The 22,045-nt window shown below is 39.6% G+C and overlaps 1 protein-coding gene across 4 annotated transcripts in view; it reads left to right on the top strand.

The window, feature by feature from the left end:
* Positions 1 to 20,295, top strand: part of mphosph8 (M-phase phosphoprotein 8) — a 28,610-nt gene extending 8,315 nt beyond the window's left edge. The window contains exons 4-14 of one of the 4 annotated variants that reach the window (XM_046403515.1): positions 1,620 to 1,716; positions 2,599 to 2,859; positions 3,078 to 3,200; positions 4,485 to 4,573; positions 13,834 to 13,974; positions 14,336 to 14,422; positions 15,009 to 15,163; positions 15,688 to 15,839; positions 16,018 to 16,142; positions 16,568 to 16,651; positions 17,302 to 20,295. In XM_046403515.1, the coding sequence (XP_046259471.1) occupies positions 1,620 to 1,716; positions 2,599 to 2,859; positions 3,078 to 3,200; positions 4,485 to 4,573; positions 13,834 to 13,974; positions 14,336 to 14,422; positions 15,009 to 15,163; positions 15,688 to 15,839; positions 16,018 to 16,142; positions 16,568 to 16,651; positions 17,302 to 17,343 (1,356 nt within the window). In that variant the 3' untranslated portion in view covers positions 17,344 to 20,295. The other 3 variants (XM_046403512.1, XM_046403513.1, XM_046403514.1) reach the window with 3 other exon arrangements.
* The last annotated feature ends 1,750 nt before the right edge of the window (positions 20,296 to 22,045 follow it).

The raw sequence follows: 22,045 nt of genomic DNA, 5'->3' as shown, positions 1-22,045 counted from the left end.
TTACAACTGAATCATATTCAATTAGTGACACTAATCTTGGGTGTCCACCTTGAGACAATCAGCACGATTGTAGAGCTCTTCTGTGCTGTCGGGTTGAAGATGTGTGTGAATCTGAAGCATCCATTTTAGGTTTTTGTAGCTTCTTGGCAGTATTTTCCTTATTTGAAACATTGTTTACTGTCATTGCTGCAACATTGTTTTTTTATCAAGTTAAGACAGCATTTTCCAAAATGGAAATTATTCACGGAATCATGTCAATATGGTGATACCTTCTGTTTCACCAAAATAACACTTTTTACCTTTTTATTAAATTCCTTCAAAGTCCTGACTACATGTATCAGTCTGCACAGACATGAATAGAAACAGCAACTTCACTAGTGCACAAAGGCATACAACCCTAAATTTTTACATCCCTGATTATGGTTTGTATAAGCTAACATGAGGGTACACATATCACTTTTTAACTAAAAGTTGAGACACAAATGTGTCTTTTAATCTTTGAAATTATTATTATTTTGAAATCCTGTAAAACATTACAATACACCAAACTCATAATAACTGACGCAGCAGTTACATATAATGTAGTTTTTATGATGAGCTGCTGTGAGAAACAGTCATCAGAGATACAACTCGGCAGTCTTCTGTGTGTTCACAAGAATGTTTCTCTCAGCATAATTACATGCTTCTACATATCGTCACCAAACCACTTTACCTGTATTCCTCTGACCAAAGTCAACCACTCTCAACATCCTTGTTCTAGCTGATCCTTAGGGTTTTTAACTCCAGTTGCTAAAAGTTTAAGTTGTCAAATTTGTTGTTAAGATGTAACATCAAGTCCTTGTTTCCTGGGCCTTTGTTGTTTATCAAGCTGTGTTAGGTACATATATAATAATTTGTGTTCTGTCTTTGCAAGTTTCACATGCCTGCAGCAGGTTTGATTTAGCTCAGTTTTGGTTAAATTTAATATTTGAAAAGACAAAACCTAATCTATTCATGCTAACCATTGCCTTCAGATTAAAATGCATTTATTGTGAAGCAGTGTGAGGAACTGAACTGAACATGTTGGCTTATTACTGTAAAGAAAAATACTGGATTTAATGGGGATCCGTGATATCTACTCCATTTCATAAGGTCAGTATTGGCATGTAGTGCAGCGTCTAGTGTACAATGTAAAAAAAAAAATGTATATATAATATATAAAACACTGCACCAGTAAATCAACAAAACAATACTTTGTCTCTTTGGCTGACCAAAAGCACAGAAAACTTGACCACGTGACCATGAGGTTAACAGTAAGAAGCAGTGACAAGAATGTTAGTCTTGATGAACAGTCACCTGGCTAAAATGGACGTCATTGATGTGGAGGTGGAGACACGTGCAGCGATCACTGGGAATACTGTCATGTGTTTCTGCAGTTTCTTTATTGCTTTTGGTTGTCAAAAGGACTGATGGAATGGAGTGAATACTTTATTTCCATTACAACATATTTTTATGTTTAATGTTTCAAAATGTTTCAAAAGCGAACACTTTTGTCAAATGGTGAATATCTCAATTAGTTTACTGGTTTGACAGAAAACTACAAGATTTTAATATTTTGTTTTTCATTCTCCCAACAATAGCTAGTTGGAAAGATTGAGAAGATCCCCAAGTCAAGCAAAGATTCTCCAACTCAGAAACCAGAGCCCAAGAAGACAGAGAAGATCAAGCAATCAGATGGTATGCATGACACACAGACACAAAAAAAACTTTGTGTCTGTGTTGATGATGTTCTTAGTTTGTACATAGTCACATCAATTCACACTGTCCTCAGTTAAAGAGCAACTGGCTCCTCAACAGGCCAAATCTGGAGCATTTTTTTTTTCAATTTTTTTTTTCTGTTTTTTCATAGCTTTGCGTTCACCACAAAACAAAGAAAAGTTTCTCTGTTGTTGAATGAGACTTTATCAGTGTATGTAAGGCGTTTGTTTCCTCGCCACTGTTGCCAAGTGCTTTCTCAAGGGGGAATGTTGGGCTCTCTGTATTACAATTTAATTAAAGAGTTTGGTGTAGACCTGCTCTAATTGGAACGTGTCATGAGATAACTTTTGTTGTGCATTGGCGCTATGTAAATAAACTGAATTGAATTGAATTGAAATTATTTAAGAGAGAAAGTGACAAAGCTCTTAGGACTTTGTGTGCTTTGCAAGCAGAAGGCAAGGCACAATCCAAACAGAAATGTAGCCTCACAGTGCGACATAGAGATGGCCTGAAGAAGTATGTCATTCAGTGCCATAGATGGCGGTCACAGGAAGGAGGCTTGATGGGTGTTTTCCTGTCACTGATGTTAGCTTCTTTGGACATCAGGACAAGGCAATAACAGACAGGAAATACTGTGTTCTCTCCTTTGACCTGAAGGAGAAAAAAATTATATTGAAGATCCAGTCTTGTAATGTCCCTTTATGTATAATCACAGATCTGCCTCAGACTGGCATGAAGACCAGGAAGATATGACAAGCTGCTGTTTTCTATAGGTGTTATTGATGGCTGTGATGGAGGATGATAGGCCATCTAGGCTCTTATACTCCCAAGAAATATGACAGTCTTTCTGTCCCCCTCTAGTCTCCAAGCCTGGCCAGAGTTACGGCTTCAGCCTGGACAGTGATGAGAGGGAGGGAGAGGAGCCTACGGCAAAGCAGAAGCCTGGTGAGGAACTGCGGGACCGAAAGGAGAGGCCAGAGGAGACACAGCGGCCCAGCTGGGAGAGGAGAACCCCGACAGAAGACAGAAGGAAGAGGAGAGAGGACAGTGAGCCCAGACTCTTCATTGCATGTGATGACAATCAGGACACCCAGGAAACAACAGAGGGCGCTGACAAATCTGGTATATTTCTGATTGTCCAATGGCCACATGCTGATTTTTGCGGCTTTCATATATCAGATTGTCCCATGTTAAATTAAATATTTCCCATTAACACTGAGGTTTGAAATATAAATATTCAGCAAGGCTTTAGGAGAGAATAAGGGGTCCTTTGAATTGCAGTATCCAAGTTTTCAGCCTGCCAACTAATAAAGCACCTCTCTGCATTGTGTATCATACAGACAAGGGCCAAGCCACGTTAAGTCTAGGAATGGACCTCAACCTGGACTGGATGACTCTAGAAGACTTTCAGAAACATCTTAATGGGGAGGATGAGATCCTGTCAGGTCCACCGTTATCACCCAGTGAGTATTTACGTCTGAGATAGTAGGCTGACTGACTACTGCTGCCGTCAGAACTTTCAAACAAGTTGATATGTGTTCTTCTAATCAGTAGAAGAAGCGTCTTTAACTTCTGTAATGTGGCGTCTTTGGGATATGAATAGAATATATGGGCAAGGTATAGTTAAGAGTGTTCTTTAAATGAAACCATGTTTGTGACTTAGTGATTAGGAAACTGTGTGGACCTGTAGAGGACATTTGACTTCCCTCACCAACACTCATTTATCAGGAGGAGGAAAAACAAGAGTGAAATCTAAAGGAAGGGGTCTTTTTGAAATGCAAAGGTTAACAGAGTAACAAATGAGAGTAGCTGACTAACACACACTGACCACCTCTGTGATGAAGAAAATATCTCTGCGTTGGTCGTTGTATGCTTAGTCTATATCTGTGCCCTTTCACCATTTTGGACATGGATGGCTTTCCCCGGAGAAATGTGCAGCAGAGAGGCTGCTCTCCACTGCTGGAGATATTACTTTAATAACTGCGCATTGGAGCGTTCTGTCTTCCCCCCATTTTGTTGTTGTTATACAGGCCGGACACTGTAAGATTCTTTTACTTAAAATCAAGTGTGTGGAAGCATTTTGGCCTCTACAAAATAGAAGGGAAATGGGGCTGGACAAATGCCACACTGTGTGTTATGTCTAAACTAATTTTGGCTCAATTTAAATATGCTACTTTCAAAATGAAGCAAGTTGTGTCAATGAGATAAAAATAAATTATCTATACAAATGAACTTTTGTTGCATCAAGACGCATTAATGCATCATTTTATCATTGTATTTTGTATTTATATTTAATCCAGAACACCCCAGACTGTTCATGTTGTCACGTGGACATCCAAAATGCAACAGCTCAGCCTGACATTGAATAAAAACCTGTTGATAGGAGCTGTGGGTGGAGACAAAAAAAGTAATGCCATCATTGCAGCATATGTTGCTATGCTAACAGCTGGGTTAGAACTTTGTTGTCATTAAAAACAGACAATACAGAGTGTCTCTGTGCTTGAGAATCATGGTCCTACTGCAAGACCCTCTGGCTGTCAGTTGGCTGCCATTAAGATTACAACTAATGAATGTCCAGAATAGGTGCATAATGTTAAATTACATGTTTGTCCTGTGTAGTTTTCTTTATTTTTAAATAAAACTTATATATTCCATATTGTGTGTTTTTTTTAAGTATCTGTGTGTTTGACTGAGAGCTATAATCTATACTTCTAAAATTGAATTTGACTCTGCCTTGTTCCTGTCAGGTGAGTTGCGGGACGCGGTGAAAAGTGGAGATTATATGGCTGTAAAACTGGCACTTAATTCCAAAGAGGACTACAATCTGGACCAAGAGGTATGTTCTGTCCCCTTGAGAATGTTTGGTTTTAGTTCATTTTATGGGGAGAAACACATTCACACAAACCATCCTAAATTTATTGCCTGACTGGTTTTATCTTAGTTTGTTTTGTGTTAATTTTGATTTACATATATTGGGCCTTCAAGACAAAAGTACATTTTACAAACTTAACAACTCGCACCTTGGTTGTCTCCCAGTGTGTGGGTGTGTGTGGTTGTGTGTCGGGCAGCCGGGGGGGTTGAAGTCCGGTATGAAAGTGGTATGAGAAAAGTATGGTTGAATACTTGCTCGACTATGTTTTCTGTATTACAAAAGCGTGAACTGACATTGCATTAAAACTACACATCATTTTGTGAAAGTGGTTGCAAATATTTGAAAAAGATTTAACATAAACAACGGTGGTCAAGAAATTGTTTTTGGTCCAATGTGAAATGTCCCCATATGAGAAATATTTTGACTGTTTAAAGTGCAAATTTTAAACTCGGAGAGTGGGACTTTTTCCAAATGACGAAACCATTAGATTCAAAGTTCATAAAAGTTCATAAAATGCTAATTATCCATATCACTGCCAGATAAATCACTCTGTCAAGTACAGTAAACATTAGAGAAACTGCTGACTAGGGCGACATTACGTACCAGAGAACACTCCATCCATCGCGTTTGAAGGACCTGAATAATTAACCCATGTCGCAGTCAGAGGTGAAAAATGTAGTTTTGGACTTTGCACCAAGGAATCTGTCTCTTCAAGATCTACATCTACACACTTCACTGCTTCTTGCCTACTAATAATTCAACACTTCAAGATGTCTGTCACAACACCAGAGCACCATTGCGTCAACAAGAAGGTAAGAGTGTGACCTAATTTTTCCTTTTTTTTTTCTTTTTTTTTTACGGAAACAAAAATTCAACATTTACAAAGCAATCATAATGTAAATATTCACAAATCATAATGTATTTTTATAATGTAATTTAGTTTGATTACAATTTTCATTTGTATTCCATGATGCAGGATCAATTTTGTCGCAATTAATATATTTAAAAGGTAAACCTGTAATTGAGAATGAAAGGGCCATGCCTCTTTTTTGCATCACAGCTGTATCATTCTTTGTGAGCAGTATATATTAAGGCCAAATGAAAGTTTCCTCTGAAACCGTTATGAGATCTTACTGCCTCCCTCTGTTGTCAGCTGGAGGCTTAGTAACTTCAATTAAGCTAGGTTATTGTATCATCCGTGAATGGTTTAGAATGACACTTTATATGTAATTGTTATTGGTCACTTGGACTTAATATTATGAATTTATCATTAAATATATCCATGATAATATGTGCACATTAGAGACAGTGTTGTCATCTTTTCTTGCAGTGAACAAGCCAGTGGAAGAAGATACGGAACACGTGAAGTAAAAGGACAAGATGAACCCTTTTGAAGCAGGTACATACTGTATATGCTTTTAGAACATGTATCATCATCATGATCATAGCACAGTAACCATGCACCAGTAACCATCATGTATTCAGGATATTTTTTTATCTTAACATCAAAAATTTTAAAGTATTAATAACACCAAAATGAAAAATTGCATTTTGTTATGTAAATGGACAAACACTTAAAGTGTTTCCATGTTTTGCCATCTCTGCCTGTCTGTACCTGGCCTGGTCCTGAACTCTGTTATGTTTTTTTTTTTGCCACATTGAAGATGTGTTAAAACAACACCTTCATAGAACTTACTGTAAAAACACAGCTACGCTTAGCCGAAATACTTTGTTTATGCCAACAAAAGTAGTATAATTATTTGTTCTGACTGCCAGATTTGAATGTAGGTCTAGTGTCAGTGCATATTCTGTCCTCTCCATGTAGCATTTCATCCAACACCCCATGACGACATATATTTGGTTAGACAATTACAATGTCAAAACGCTGCTTGATCCAATAAAGCCATTAACTATTCTTGAATGGGTCACATGTGGTTTTTGTACTGGAGATTTGAAGTTGTCGAGAGCTTTTGATATCAATGTTGGGCTTTAAAAGTGATGTGTGGCCATCACATTGACTTCTGTTTGAATGAGCTTGGATCTTGGTGGGACATTGCCAAGGTGCTGATGTGTTAAAAGCGTGCAAAGGAATTTGCAAAGGCAATAACAAAACTTGATTTTTCACCACCACTTAACAACCAAAATTCAAACTCCCCACCCATTACATTTATTTCCTAATGGGTCCTTGTTCAATCGGTCAACTTATTCATAAGGTATTATTTGGCAATGAGTCTTACATATACTTGTTCTTTTGCAGGCTTGTACTATTGATGAGGCGAAGTCATTTGAAGGAGAGAGAAGCTTGATTGAAGAGAGAAGTTCAAGTGCTCTTAGATTGACATCTAACCTTGGCAGTGCACAAAATGAAGAGAGTACTCCAAGAGTACAAGAGATTGTCCCACAAGATTTGGATGGTCCAAAAGATGGTGAAAAAATGCCAAGGTGCCCTGCAAGTACAAGCACTGAGCAAGTGACAATGAGGGAACATGAAAAGATTCAGAGGGATATAACTGAATCCAAAAACACTGCTTGTGATCCATCTACCAAGCAGGAAAGTCAAGGAAAACAAGACCAGAAGCAAGCGCTGGAAGGCAATGTCAATGACAATGAAGACATGTCAGACAACACAAAAGGTGGTTTATCAAGTAAAATGAGTTTAAACTTTGATAATTCAGATCCAGCCAAAAATGTGGAAGGGATGTTGACAAGGGCCGATGACAAAACAGAACAAAATGGCATAGCTAGCAAACAGTGTTCCTCCGAGGATGCAAATGACTCAAGTAATGAGGCAAAGAATGTGGTGGCAGGTCCGTTGGATACTAACCATCAAGTTCTGTTTGACTCGGGAACAAAGGTGATTGTTAAAACACGATTACGGCACCTAAGGAAAACAGTGGAGAGGAAACAGCCAACACGATCCAGTTTAAGGACCTGTAAGAAAGTGATTGAAATAAAACCTAGCACAAGGGACGATGAGAAAAAAGAGTCATGCAAAAAGCACTTCTGTTTATATTGCAAAATGGCTTTTGCCCAACTTGCCAAGCATTTGGAAAAGAAACATGCAGAGGAAACAGATGTTGCCCATGCAATACACTTTCCCAAAGGTTCTAAAGTCAGACAGAGTTTGCTTGACCAGATTCGTAATAAAGGAGATTATGAGCATAACTGCCAAGTTCTCAAAAGTGGAGAGGGGGAAATTGTCACCAAGAAGCAGGTGAGAAATCCCATATCTGTTCGTGACTTCCTGCCTTGTCAGCACTGCTTCGCTTTTTATCGCAAAACTGATTTATGGAGACATGAGCGATCATGTAAGGTCAGAAAGGGAGACCAAAAATCCTCTGAAAGGACAAAAACAATTGAAGTTCACAGTGCTGCCTCCTGGATGGCTCCTATGTCAGAGTTCTTAACCGAAGGCTGCGAGGAAATCATCCGCATCATGCATCAAGATGACATCTCAAAGCACATTAGGAATGACCCACTTATTTGTAAATATGGCAATGCATTGTCTGCTAAGTATGACCATGACAAGTCTCAGTTTGCTTATATTGCACAAAAGATGAGAGAACTGGGTAGGTTTGTGCTGGCTGTAAATGAGGTTGACAAGAACGTGAAGTACTTGCATGAAGTATGTCTGCCATCCAGATTTGATTTAGCTGTTGAAGGTGCCAAAAAGGTTAGTGGTTTTGATCCCTGTTCCAGCAAGTTTAAAACTGTCTCCCTTGTGTCAAAGATTGGCTACTCCTTGAAACGAGCTGCAGAAATAGCTTTTGGGGAAAGTCGAATGACAGAGGACAGTGAAACTGAAAGTGAAGTGAAAAAGTTCATACAGCTTCTTGATACAAAATGGAGCGAGTGTTTTTCTCGCAAAACTCTTGCATTATCTCTAAAGCAAGAAGTCAAGAAAGTTGAAGTAGACAAATCAACTGTGACAGAGGATTTAATCAAACTCCACAGGTTCATTACAGGTGAAGAAGATGAAGCCAGGAAGGAGCTAAAAGAAAGCCCTAGCTTGTCAACATGGAAAAAGCTCAGCGAGGCCACTCTCGCAGATGTGTGTCTGTTTAACCGAGGGAGAGTAGGAAATATTGGTAGAATGCTCTTGCAGACCTATGTTCACAAAAAGAGTAAGGGAACGTTTATACCGTCTGCAGATCAAATAAGGAAAAGCACAAAATTGGAGCTGGACCTTGGTACCAATTTCACCAGGTTGGAACTAGAAGGTCAATATGGAAGGAACATGCTGGTTCTGCTAACAGAAAGGATGGTTTTATCAGTGGACCTGCTCATTGAAAATAGAGAACAAGCAGGTGTGTCAAAAAATAACCCATACCTGTTTGCAAGGACTGAAGGTCCATCCTTCATTAGAGGATTGGACTGTTTCCGAAGGGCTGCTATGGAATGTGGAGTTAAAAACCCAGATGCACTTTTGTCTTCCTCATTAAGAGAGCAAATTGCGAGCTGCTGGCAGCTAATGAGCCTCAGTGAACAGGAGTTGGATCAAGTGGCCAAACTGGTGGGAAGGAGCAGCCAGGACTGTTACAGGCTCTCAAAAAATGCATCAGAGCTGGAAGAAGTTAGCAAACAACTTCTCAAGATGGATCGAACACTGCCATCAAGTCCATCCAGCACTGCTAGAGATGGTGATTACCTTTTGCTCCTTTGGATACTTTTGCATCAATGTGTTCTTTGATTACAAAGATCGGATGCTAAATAGCCAGTGCTCTCAAAGTATAGTTAACAGTTTGCCTAACAATGGGACAGCAAATGTTCAGACTTGCCAATGTTCTGATCCCTTTTAGGATTTGACAGTTCATGCTTGACCTCTGAATCAGCAGTTGATAAAACTGTCAAGAATTAGCTGTGAAGCCCTGCAGTTAACATTGTTTTATAATTTCAAATTGAAGTACTACTGCATTCTAAGTTCAATGAAGATTGTGTTTCTCTTAATCATGATACACTCTTTATTTTCTTAGGAGTTGCACAGAAGCCTGCTTTGAAGAGAAGACCTTGGAGTGAGAAGGAGCAAGCTGCAGTGAAGCGTTACTTGCATGAGTTTATCACAATGATGAAGGTTCCAGGCAAAAAAGAATGCAATGCTTGCATAGCTGCTGAACCAGACCTTGGTGGAAGATCTTGGACAGATGTCAAGAACTATGTACACAACACACTACAGACAATACGGAGGAGAAATAACCAGCAACACTCTGACGGAAATGTCGGTGAGAGTCCAAAAACTGAAATCCATACCACAAAGAAAGATTTGGAAGACCCAAGCTTTGTTTGTAGTATGACAACAGTACATCCGGATCACCTGACAGAAAGTTCAAATTGCTGTATGACGATGGTACCGCCAACCAGCTTGAGAGAATCGTCAACACCATTCCCCCAAGACATGACTGCGACTTATGCAACCTTGTGTTCTGCTAGTACAAATATGGTGCATAGTCAGCCATTGATTTCTACTTTCACACCATTGAATGCCACTGATACTCAAGTGGTTCCTACATTTACTCCACACAACACTACAAATGCACTAATGCCTCCTTCATACACATCAGAGAACAACATAATTATGCCAATGTCACCTCTTTATACACAGAATACCACAAGTATGCCACCCCCATCTGTGTATACACCACAGGACACTACAACTTCACCAATGATTCCTAATTTTAGCACCCTTAATGTACCAAGCACCTCGTTGGTGCCTACATTCACACCATTGAATACTCCAAGTTCACCAGTGGTCCCTGCATTCTCTACACTAAATAACAGAAGTAGGCCTATTGTCTCTTCATTCACACCCCTAAACCATTCAGGTACACCACCTTACTCCACAAACCCACCTAGGTCCTCCACAACTGCCCAGGTTGTCCCAACAATTCACAGACCCAGTGTTCCTGACAGAACTTTAGTGGTACAGGGAAGTACACCTACGTCTGCTGCAGTCCCTCCAGCTGCCAAGCCTCAAAAGAGAATCAAGAGATTGTGGAGTGAGGAGGAACAGGCAGCAGTGAGACGACAGTTTGGAGACCTCTGTAAACTGGTAAAAGTGCCAGGAAAAAAGGATTGTGATGCATGTTTAGCTGCTGAACCTGCTTTGAACAGCAGAACATGGCGGGAAGTCAAGTATTTTGTACATAACTCGATTCAGTCAATGAAAAGAAGAGGACATCCAGTTGCCTCCAAACAAATCGGAGGACCAGAACCAGAGACTCATAATGCAAACACAGAGTGGGATGGTCCTGTTTATTTGTCCTTGTAAATATTTGTAAAGGGCTTGCGATAAAACGGTAAGAGATCTATGAGATTTCAGATGTGTGTGAGGGCTGTGACTTCAACCTCAAAATATAAGGGACTTAAGAATTCAGCAGACATGAATTGTACTGTCAGTGAACCTTGGTCTCACTAGCAGTGTCAATCTTGACAAAGATTACAAACTGCCCTGCCTTTCTTTTCCTCACACTTTATTAAAAGGTATTTAGAATATTTAGAATAAAGTCACCAGATCAAGCTATTGGTGCGCTATTGCATGAATATACACGAAAGAGGTGGAACTAGGGATGTTAGAACTGCTCAGAAAAAGCAGATATTAATGTTTATTATGTTTAGATTTGCATATACTTATATCAACAGTCAAATACAAAATACTGTCAATTTGTCCAATCATCACAGGTTATCTCTAGAAATGTTCATGTTTTAGATGTGTGATCGTTTGGTAAATGTGAACCTCATTTTACCAGGATTTGAAAGTTGCCACAAAACATTGTCAGTGGCAGTGAGCCGGTCTGGGATCCAAACACAGTTTCACAATTTCAAACACAACATTTGTGAAGATGATGAAAACGATCACTGACTTAGTGGGAATCTCCAAGACTGACTGGGGAAATATCCCACCTTGCTCTGGGCAAAGGTAACCTCAGTGATGGTACATTTCTAGAGGGATTTTTACTTATTTACTTGAAAACTTATCCTTCTGTCTGTATGGTTTTCAGTAGCATTTTTATGAATTTTGATGATCAAAAAAGAAATAGAAAACCAGCAAATCTTTGCAGCCAGTCGCTCCTACCTGTATGTTGACTTGCTTTATATGATTCCCAAACACCTGGTCCAAATGTATTATATTCTTGCTTTAGCAAGTAGCGTGTATTGTAGATGGTCCCTGATAGCCTATGGCAGTAATGGCATACCCTCCTTGCTGATGTTCTAGACTTAGAAGCCCTGTGTGGATACCTCTCACTAAAATATTGAAACATTTTTTTTCCTTCAGGACCCTGTTGATAAATGTTCATTATGCTCATGTTTTTTTTAACAAGCTGCTGAAAAGTTTAGTTGTATTTTTGTATCACCATACAGAAACTTTAGTACTCTATTGTATCTGATGTATTCTAATTTGAGGTAAAATACACTGCATTGGTCTCATTATCTGGATGTTTCTGACATTCATATCCAGTTGCCAAGATCAGATTATTGCCTTATTATTTTTGCTTTATTGCATTTTTCCCCCATACATATGTTTACATCGTACACGTAGCCTAGTAACGATGATCCTCATAAATTTTGTGAGCTGCCAACTTTCTACAAGCAGTTTAGTATTTTTTGTTGTTGTTTTATTTAAGAGTTATACAGACAAGTACATGACAAGTTTAAAAAACAGAAAACAAGCTCAAAAATGGAAATGACAAGCATAAAATCTTGTGGAGTGGATGCTAATAAATTTCAGATATTTTCTAGCATTATCATGTTTAACTGCAGTTTAGTAATGACTAAAAATTACACATTTCATTTTTAGGCTTTATGTCTGCTTTGTACATTTCATTGTAAAATTAAAGTAAACCTAAAGTTTGTTGGAGAACCTACCAATAGTAGGCTGCTGGCCACAGACTTTGTAGCCCAGGCTATACAGGGTTGTCACATTTTAGTCTCAAAAATTGGTAACCACTGTGTTTATTTTGGATTGGATATTCTGCAGAGAGTTGGGACCATCTCTTGTTTGGTAGGTTGATACAGTCATTTTCCCAATTTTCTTTGTGATCAAAAAGAGCAGGAGTTTTGGTTAAGAGTTCCAGACTGCACTGTTTATATATGTCATGAACTAATGTTTTTGTGTTGTCTTCACTTGCAGCTATAATCAACCTGTGTAGAGTAAAGAGAGTTCACCCATTCATACCAAAGCACTTTGTATGAGGCATGCATAAAATCATGATCGTGAGCAGGGATGCAGACCCGGGTCAGATTACCCATGTTGACACCCACAGCAAGCAGGTTTTCCCCAGTGCTGTCTCTTCCTTGTGAAAGGGGTATATCTGTGTTGCATTATGTACAGTAGTTAGGGGTAACACCCCAGATATAGTAGTGCACATGAATCTGTTTGAGGTCTAATGATAAATGATCGTTGAGACACTACCATTTCTGTTTGATGTTGCAGTGCAAAACATTTTTTCCTGTATAGTAAGTATCTTCCTTTCACTGTTGTATTAGCACAACGTACGTGTTACTCTTCATCCTGGTGCAATCATGATGCCTTCAGTTAATGCTACTTATCAAGTATTGTAAGGACTTCTGCTTGTACAATAAAAAGCTTCTTGGCTTCAAAAACGTTTTGTTGTTATGAAAAAGATGTTATTTGTTTAAATAGGGTTGAATGTTAAAGTTTTGACCTTTTCGTCCAACTCATAAGTGCCAAAGGAGACCTTTTAGATGATTTTGCACCATTTACACAGTAAACACAGTTTACATTGTGTCACCTATCCGTTTCTGTTAACTACTAATAGATAAATATTCAAGACAGGCAGATGTCTTTTCAAAATCTCCAAAAACTGACTGAACTTGACTAACGCCACACTGCATTATAACCCTTTATTTAGCTGATGAACTTGAGATGGTACTCGAATTGGCAGTGCTGTGATAAGATGCTGGTTTCCTTAACATCAGGCAAGTATACAGCAGACAAAGTTCAGAACTAATGCTTAATAGTTCAACTTTGTCACAGAGTACAAGGGATGTCTAATCACAAACTCTCCTGCAAATGCAGCACTGTGCCTTTTGAGGTGAGAAAATAACAAAATTCAAAATAACCTTGAGGAAAAGTTAGGTTTAAGTTTTATTGACTGCCCCTCTTCAGATGGAACAAAGTCCAAACCTCAAGTTGACATCCACAGCAGGTCAGTGAGAAGCTGGTTATTTTGTCTGTGATATTTAGCTTTGCATCTGTCTGTCTGCAGGATGTCAGCGGTATGTCCCTGAGCATGCTGGCAGCCGCTGGAGGGCAGGACGACATCCTCAGGTTGCTGATAAAGAAGGGGGCGAGGGTGAATGGACGACAGAAGAACGGCACAACAGCCCTGATGCACGCTGCTGAAAAGGTAACGCAGCCTCTCACCCAAGATGAGGAGTTCTCATATTTTACTATGATGTTGTACACTGTTTTCAAATTGGATGTGTCTGATATTCCCTCGGTTGTCAATGGAGACAAAAAACAACCAAAAAGAGAGTAAATTATTGCACTAAATATAATATAGTTCATATCTGCTCTGTGTTTAAACAAGAAACGGTTTGTTAACACATTAGTTAAAAAGTCTTCAGAAGCTGAAAGTTGCACTACCCCATAGTGGCACTGCAACAAGCCGTCAGTTGATGCGAGTTTTAAGTAGAAAAATAATTGGTGGTGCTCACCGCTTTTGTTTATTTCCTCATATTACTGTTTTTACTTCCTTCTTTTGTCAGAATTTTTTGACAACTGTTGCGATCCTCCTGGAGGCGGGCTCCTATGTCAACGCTCAGACACTAGGTGGAGAGACGGCACTGATGAAGGTAATGTTTAACTCCTGTGTTGGACATAGAGCAATGAAAACAGGCTGAGTTGTCACACAAAACATGGTCTTCCAACTGCTTACATAAAAATTCTTTGTCTGAAATGGATTTTGCAGAAATAAAGTATAATTACCACAGTAAAATCCTTAAAATAATACCTATTCTTTCTCTCCAATTAGTAATTCCAAAATGTATGAATATACAAATATTTTTCATTTCACAAGTTTAACTACTGGATATGAGAGGTCTTCTACCTCACTGTTAAGTCCTTTCTCAGTGTTTACACAATGGAGGCTTCAAGTCTCCATATCACTCTTGTGTGTGTTGAATACTGGACCTGGAACGACTTCCAAACTATTCGTGATGTCACAATTCATGCTCATAGGCTTCACCATTTAAAATCAAATTTTCACTGAGCACAGACAAAGTTTTCGCTTTCAGCAGATGAAGTGTGAAAGCAAAATATTGTCAGACTCTGCACATACATCATGGGGATGAAAAACGCAAAGATTCGGACAGTGGTGATAAAAAGAACACAGGTTTGGTTTGTAAATGTTCTGTCCTCCTGTTGTGTCCTTCGCTTCAGGCATGCAAACGAGGGAACGCTGAGGTAGTGCGCCTCCTGCTGGAGTACGGAGCTGACTGCAACATCTTGTCCAAACACAAGAACACGGCTATGTACTTCGCCAAGCTCAGCAACAATCTGATGGTGTGCGACCTCATCAAGGACCATATCAGCATGTAAGTGCTAACCATGGCTTCCAGCCACACTTTACACTGACAGTGGAGAAAGGATGAAAAGGCACTTAAAAAAAGGCAATTAAAAAATACTTGCCATAGCACAGTGTACACAGCAAATTTCAGTTCTAACACTATGCTGGTGTTTATTTTGTCCCAATCTGTGCAGAGTTAATTTAACACTTCCTAAAGTGTTACTAATACAACTTAGATCCAATGTTACGATAACTCTGTCCAGAGTTAAAAATTAACAACTCTGTGTAACACAGTATGTATAGAAATTCATGCGGATGCGTTGGGAGAGGCGTGGTTTCATCACTGTGTGAGTCGAGTCCCTCGAGTCCCAACCACAGCCCAATGACACCAGCTCTCTTGCACAATTGAGCTAAATTAACTTATAACAGTGTTTCAGTTTTATTTTAACACTTTTGCTTAAAACTGGAAAATTAACTAAGAATTTCTCGTGTTCCTGTCCATCCATCAGTCAGGTATTCTTAATTTTGTTTTTGTCTTGCTTTGTCTCTCAGGCTGTCCAGTGTGGCAGAGGACACCATCCGAGCGTACTTTGAGTCTCGTCTCGTGCTGCTAGAGCCCGTCTTCCCCCTTGCCTGCCACAGGCTTTGTGAGGGACCAGACTTCTCCATGGAGTTTGGCTTCAAGTCACAGCCACAACCAGAAGGTAAAACACAAACTTTCAGTTTGGAGGTCAACGCCTGGTTGTTCAATACACACAGCTTTTAATTTTCCATTGTCGAGCTGATCCTGACATTCAGATGACTTCTAAGACTTTCTCTACCTTTTTATCCTTTTGTCTTTTGTCCTCTGTTTTCTCTTCCTCTCCTTCCCTCCCACTCCAGGTTCAGGCATCCTCCTCTTCATCTTTCACGCTAACTTCCTGAATGAAATCACAGCCAGGCTCTGCGGACCCTGCAGTGTTCACGCCGTGGTGCTCAACGACAAGTTTCAGCTACCCATCTTCCTGGTTGGTTCTTAACAAATACAGCAGACCCTTACACAGAGCTTAGCTATAAGCAAAAGCTAACAAGTAGTTTATCAGAACAGAGTAAATTAAAATAATAACAGATTTCCATTATATCAAACCACATTTTGACACTATTCATGGAGACAGTTTTTCTGTAATAGCTATTCAATAATTACTTCTCTATATAATCGATATTACTCCTCGATATATTCTCTATATAATCATTCTTATATTTAGAAATATTTATTGTTACTGAAGGAGTTTACTATTCACACACAGGATTCAAATTTCTGTCACCTTCAGAATTGATTCACAGGAAAGTATGCATATATAGTACTTCAGCTTTACTGGTAATTTTATGAAGTGGCAATATGCTTCCCCCCCCCCCCCCCCTAATGTTTGCATTTTTGTCTTTAAACGTTTAGGATAGTCACTTCATCTACTCCTTCAGTCCGGTTCCAGGCATCAACAGACTCTTCATTCGTCTAGCAGAGGCACCAACAGCCAAGGTGACGCACATACATTAACATGCGCACATCAACACTCACACCATTTCAAACATGTACGCAAAGCCTCTGCTGCCAATCAGGCTGTCACACAGTCTGTCTAAAAGTTGTTTTGTGCTTTAAGAATTATCAGTCGTAGCCACTTAATGAGGAATAAATAATTTGTCAGTCAGCAGTTTTAGACTGGTAATTTCAAGTTACCAAATTGTTGAGAATGAGGGAGCAAGAACAGAGCAGCACCTTTGACAAGTGAATCAAACATGTCCTCAACTGCTCAAAATGTAAGCACCTCACCTGACTGTATGATGTGTTCTGAAAGGTTTTTAGACAACAATGGAGCTTTGACACAGAGTCATAAGACGTATCAGCACAAACAGACAAAAACACTAGTTAAAAGTGTTCGTCTTGGTCTTTTCATGGAATTTCTTTAGTAAAAGAAGTAAAAGAAATATAGAATATAACCAGCCCTACTCTTTGGCACTCCAGGTTTTTTTCTTATTTATTCCAGATAAAAATAGAATTCATACTCTTTCCTCTGCACCAATGTGAACCCTTTCAAAAACAGACCCCAAAATGAAGCAGATGCAGATCAGTGGTGCTAAGTTTTGTTGTTTTTATGGGTTTTTTTTGTTTTCTTCTTTTTCTTTCCTCAGGTCAAGCTCCTCATCTGTGCGTACAGAGTCCAGCTGCAATGATGCCCCCTCAGATCACGTCACGTCATACCATCAAGTCTGGCCAGCACAGCGAAACGCACCAATACTCATATACATACTGAGCAGCAGCTGAAATGCTCTCTCACTGTCTTCTAAGAGAGGAGGTGTTTGTTGGAACCATGACACTGTGAAGTGAAATTAAAAGCTGGCTTCCTCTGTCATCAGCGTACATTCTCTGAGACTGAAGTTCACTGATGATGTTTGATTGACTAAACCACAGCTGTGTGTTGGCCCTCATACACAGCACGAGTCCGAGGGTCTCTTGAGGTCGGCTAAATCCCTGAATAACCCTCGCGCAGTCCGTCCATTCATTGGTGATGCCATCGCTACGCAACTTCCAGAGGGATGGAGGCAGCCAGAAACAGCCTCCACTCCTGCAATAGTAACCTCTTGAGTCGTGCCTTTCTCCAACTTCAGCCTTCTGTCAGCGTGGACGTGATAGTTGTGTGTGTTGTCTGTAAACTTACCCTGTGTGTGTGCATGAGTGTAGATTGAGTGTTTTTTTTTGGGTGTGTTTGAAGAGCACCAGGAGGGAATTTTTTTTCATCGCTGTTTGTTTCGTATTTTTAGCATTTTTTCTTGAACTGAGCTAATGCTTTTCCACTAATGTTTTTGTTAAGACATTACTTTGTAATGGTTTTAATTCAGTGCATTAACCCGTGTGTCGGCGTTGTCCCCGCGGACGTCTTTGTCATAGTGAGGAAGTCATTTAAAACGTGATGTTTTGGATGTGAGAATCTGGCATTGCTTCACTGATAATGTGTCACAAAACGTTGTCATGTAAATTTCTACCCCCAGATCGAGCTTTAATTTTTGTCACTTTTGCTCACCAGCGTAGACTGATGACATTTTTTGGCTTCACAAAGTCATTGTCCTGTTTGTTTTCGTCTGAGTTTTTACTAGTCTCATCGCGTCACTTTAGAGAGAGAGGTAGAAGTTACAAAAAGAACATCCCCTTTATACAACACTTTCCACAAGTTAGTACACTAGAATGAACTAATTGCAATGTAAGATGTTGTTTTAATGAGTGAAGTTCGTTTTGCCTCCTATGCGCAGAGTTGCTGTTTATATTTTCTGGTCTGTACATATTCACATACTATATATAAATATATACAGGCATCTATACAGTTATAAAGTGGTCATCTGATGACTGATAATGTTTTGTTGCTTTCTTGCCACTGTAGGAGTGGGTTAACTTATTTAGTGTGTACAGTAAAAAGCGCCAATGTTAATTTACTTTTAAGGGCTAAAATGTCTCACCTCAACTGGATGGCCCTGTCACTGAAGGTTAGGTACAGGGTTTTTGAATTGAACAAGCTTCTTAGTCACCTGTGGATCTCTCCAGAATTCAGACATTTTTGCACACACACACTCACACACACACACGTCTATGAACTCAGGGCCTTTAAAGCGTTAGTGAAATGTTTTGTCCTTTTGCAGCAATTAATCATCCACTGCTGCTGTTAGAAAAATTGCTGGGGCCTCGCCACGCAGCCTTAATGTTTACAGTTATCACTTTGTGTTTTCCTGTGTCATTCCTGCCAAAGTTGAAAGGTGAAGAAGGAATATTCCCATTTGTGCTGTTTTTGCTTGCTCAGTGGTACCCATGTAAAACTGACTCCCTTTTAATGCCGTTAATCCATAAATTTGAGCAGCTTGCTTGCTGTTTTTTGTTCTTTCTTGTGTTTTTGTTTGTTTGTTTGTTTGTTTGTTTTCCTCAGTGACAACACACAGAATGTTAGAAAAAGAGTCAGACTATCAAGGTTGGGGCAGGCAGAGACAATCTGAATGTCTGTTTGCATGAAAATATAATTAGCTCTGTTTTTCTTAAGCAGGTGGGTTTGTGTGTACATTCTTTTGCAAAAGTCTCCTGCTTTTCTGTCAGGCGTATAAATGTTCCAAGTCCTCCATCGTACTGGCACTCTGTAACAAGACTTTAGTTTTCAGTTTATCACTCAGTGGAGACCTGCAACACAGTGACGTACAGTATTACCATGTTAAATGGCAGAAGAGCTTAAAATATTGAGCCAAAGCAACATCAAGACTGCCTTTGGATACTTTTTTGTTTTCGTCTTTTAGCCTTTATGTCTTGGTACAGTGTGAGGTGATTTTTTTGGTGAAATCTGGGAAGCTCCACACTTATTGCGATCAGAACCAATCAGAGTGCTGGCAGTGTTGGTCTTTAAACAACAGTCATATAGAATTTGAAAGTCTAGCCTTTGGAGTTGGGATTACTACCTCTGTCCCATCTATGGAATATCTGATAAACCAAAGATGACTTCAAAAGAGACCTTATTAGTGATTTAGTATTTTTTAGCCCGTTTATGACAAGCTTTACAGATCCAGCTAGCCATTTCGCAAATCACTGAGCTGTGTATCATCACATTTGTATGCATTTTTCCTGCTTTCCATGCAGTGGTTGGTTCCCATTTTTTTGGCAAATGTAATGAAAATCAGCAGCAGCCTCAAACACAATCTTGCATCAACCATCAAAAGAAAAAAGAAAAAGCTCAATTACAGAAGCTGATGTTGACTGTGGTGAATTACACATATGTAGTAAGTTTCAAGGGTCTTCTGATTTTCACAATGTTACCGAACCAAATAGAAGTCAGCTAATTTGAAATCATGCCTTCAAAAATTAGGTATTAGTAACGTTTGAAGATTTGTTGATGAGATAATACTCGTGAACAGGCTGTTTTGTGAGAGGAAAGGTTTGCCCTCGTGCTTTGTTTGCCGCTTTGCCACTTCCTGTCACTTCTGTTTTGTCGCATACACCTTTAGTTTGAGTGTGTTGGCACATATTTGGCTCTGAATGTTCCTGCAGGTAGATGAGGGAGAGCGATCTCACTGTTGTTTGTATAGATGCTGCAGCCAGTCGCTGCTTACCCTAAAGATGTGTTTCTGCCCCAAATAAAATGTGTACATATCTTTCCATACTGGTTTCTCTGACATTCATTCATCCAATGGGAAATTTTTAATCCTGTGGAAAATGTGAGGGTGATAAACCAGGTGCTGGTCAAAATAGCAGTTTGGTCAAAGCTGTTTTGGATTGGAGGGGTTGCTCTGTGGCCACTCAAACTAGGAATGTTGTAATTACATGGTCATCGGCAAGTGAAATCCTACCTTTAACAGAGGAGGGTGTTCATCTTCACATGTGGATATAGTTTAGTTTATTAGTTGTGGGGTGTGGTCACTGTTTTACAGAAAGGATGTCTCAGGACAATGGTTCGACTATGCAGGCACCTTGTAGAACATTGAACTCCTACTCCTGCCTTGATGTCTTGAATATGTAATCATTTTTTTGATTATTTCTCACAAGTAAACTTTCCGTTGTCTCTGTAAAATCTATCAAACAGCTTTTACAGACTAGTTTCACTTTAACAATGAAAGTTTGGTACACCACAAGACAAAAACAAACCAAAAATGTGTTGTTCCTGACCATGTTTACTCGTCTGTGGACTGTCATTATTTGAATTTTCACTGATGTTGTCAGTTCAGCTTTGTTTTCATTCTGATGATCTTGTAGTTCTCTTTACATACAAATGCAAATTAATGATGAGCAGATGTAAAACAGTCTGACAGAGACTGTTGGCTGTTCAGACAGAAATGCCATAAGGGTGATGCACTCAAGCTGAGCATCAGACACAGCACAGAAGTCACATCATGTTTTGAACTGAAATCACCGAAATCTTACACCTTGTGTATTCAAGGTGTGGGAAAACATTTTGGATTGAATAGCACCAGATCTGTGAGGTTTGTAACATAGTGTCCTAAGAAAATGCAACTGCTTGTGGGACAGACACTAATGAGGGAGGCCCACCAGGAGACTTATGACAACGTTTAGCTGCTACTTGAAGCTTTACAGCAGAAGGGACGAGAGGAAGCCGTAAATCTACCAGAAGGTGTGTGACAGACTCTGAAACAAAGTGGAAGAAGGTAGAGCTGTCCCTTTTCAGCCGTCTTACTTAAGCTACGTTTGGTGTAACCTGAACACCGCACATCGCTGGACACGCGCCGTCTCCACCGCGAAGCCCTGTGGTGGCAGCATCCCGCCGTGGGGCTGCTTCTACACAACAGGTCCCAGAAGGTTCAAATTAATTCAGTAAAAAAAGAGAAAGCCTGCTGAAGTCTGCAACTGAACCGCAGTTTGGGAGGACAAATATCCAAAGCCATGCAGGAATGACTTCTAATAAATAATGTCACTGAGGTGAAGAGTTCAGATCTCAGTCCAATCCAGAATTCGTGACAGGACTTAGTAACTGCTTAGGAATCAGACTGTGCTTGAACAGTTTTGCAACAAAGAATTCCTTAAGGTTGTAGTGTCTACATGTGCAGAGAGGCAGAGATGTCTCTACTAAATATTGACCTGAGGAGGGCAAAAGCTCAGTATCTGTGTTATGAAAGAAAACACGTCCCGTTTAATATTGTGGGTTCAGGTTTGGCTCTTGTCCTGCTTTATGATGTCATAACAGTCTGACTACAAAATCCAGCCAGTAGCTGCTGTGAAGCTTTGGTTGCATTGCTTGATCTACCACAGCAGATGGAGCAGCCTGGTTTTAGACTTTGTGATGTTATCAAAAGCTCCAGATCAGTTACTAAGTGGACCTGAAGGTGAAATTCTTTTGTCAACTAGCTTAGCTGCACTGGAGAATGTTAGTGAAAAAGGAGAAAAAGACAAACCTTG

This window comes from Scatophagus argus, chromosome 11 (genome assembly GCF_020382885.2).
Source record: "Scatophagus argus isolate fScaArg1 chromosome 11, fScaArg1.pri, whole genome shotgun sequence".
NCBI classification, from domain to species: domain Eukaryota; kingdom Metazoa; phylum Chordata; class Actinopteri; family Scatophagidae; genus Scatophagus; species Scatophagus argus.
Note: the sequence above shows the minus strand (reverse complement) of the source record. Positions and strands in the feature narration are given on the sequence as shown.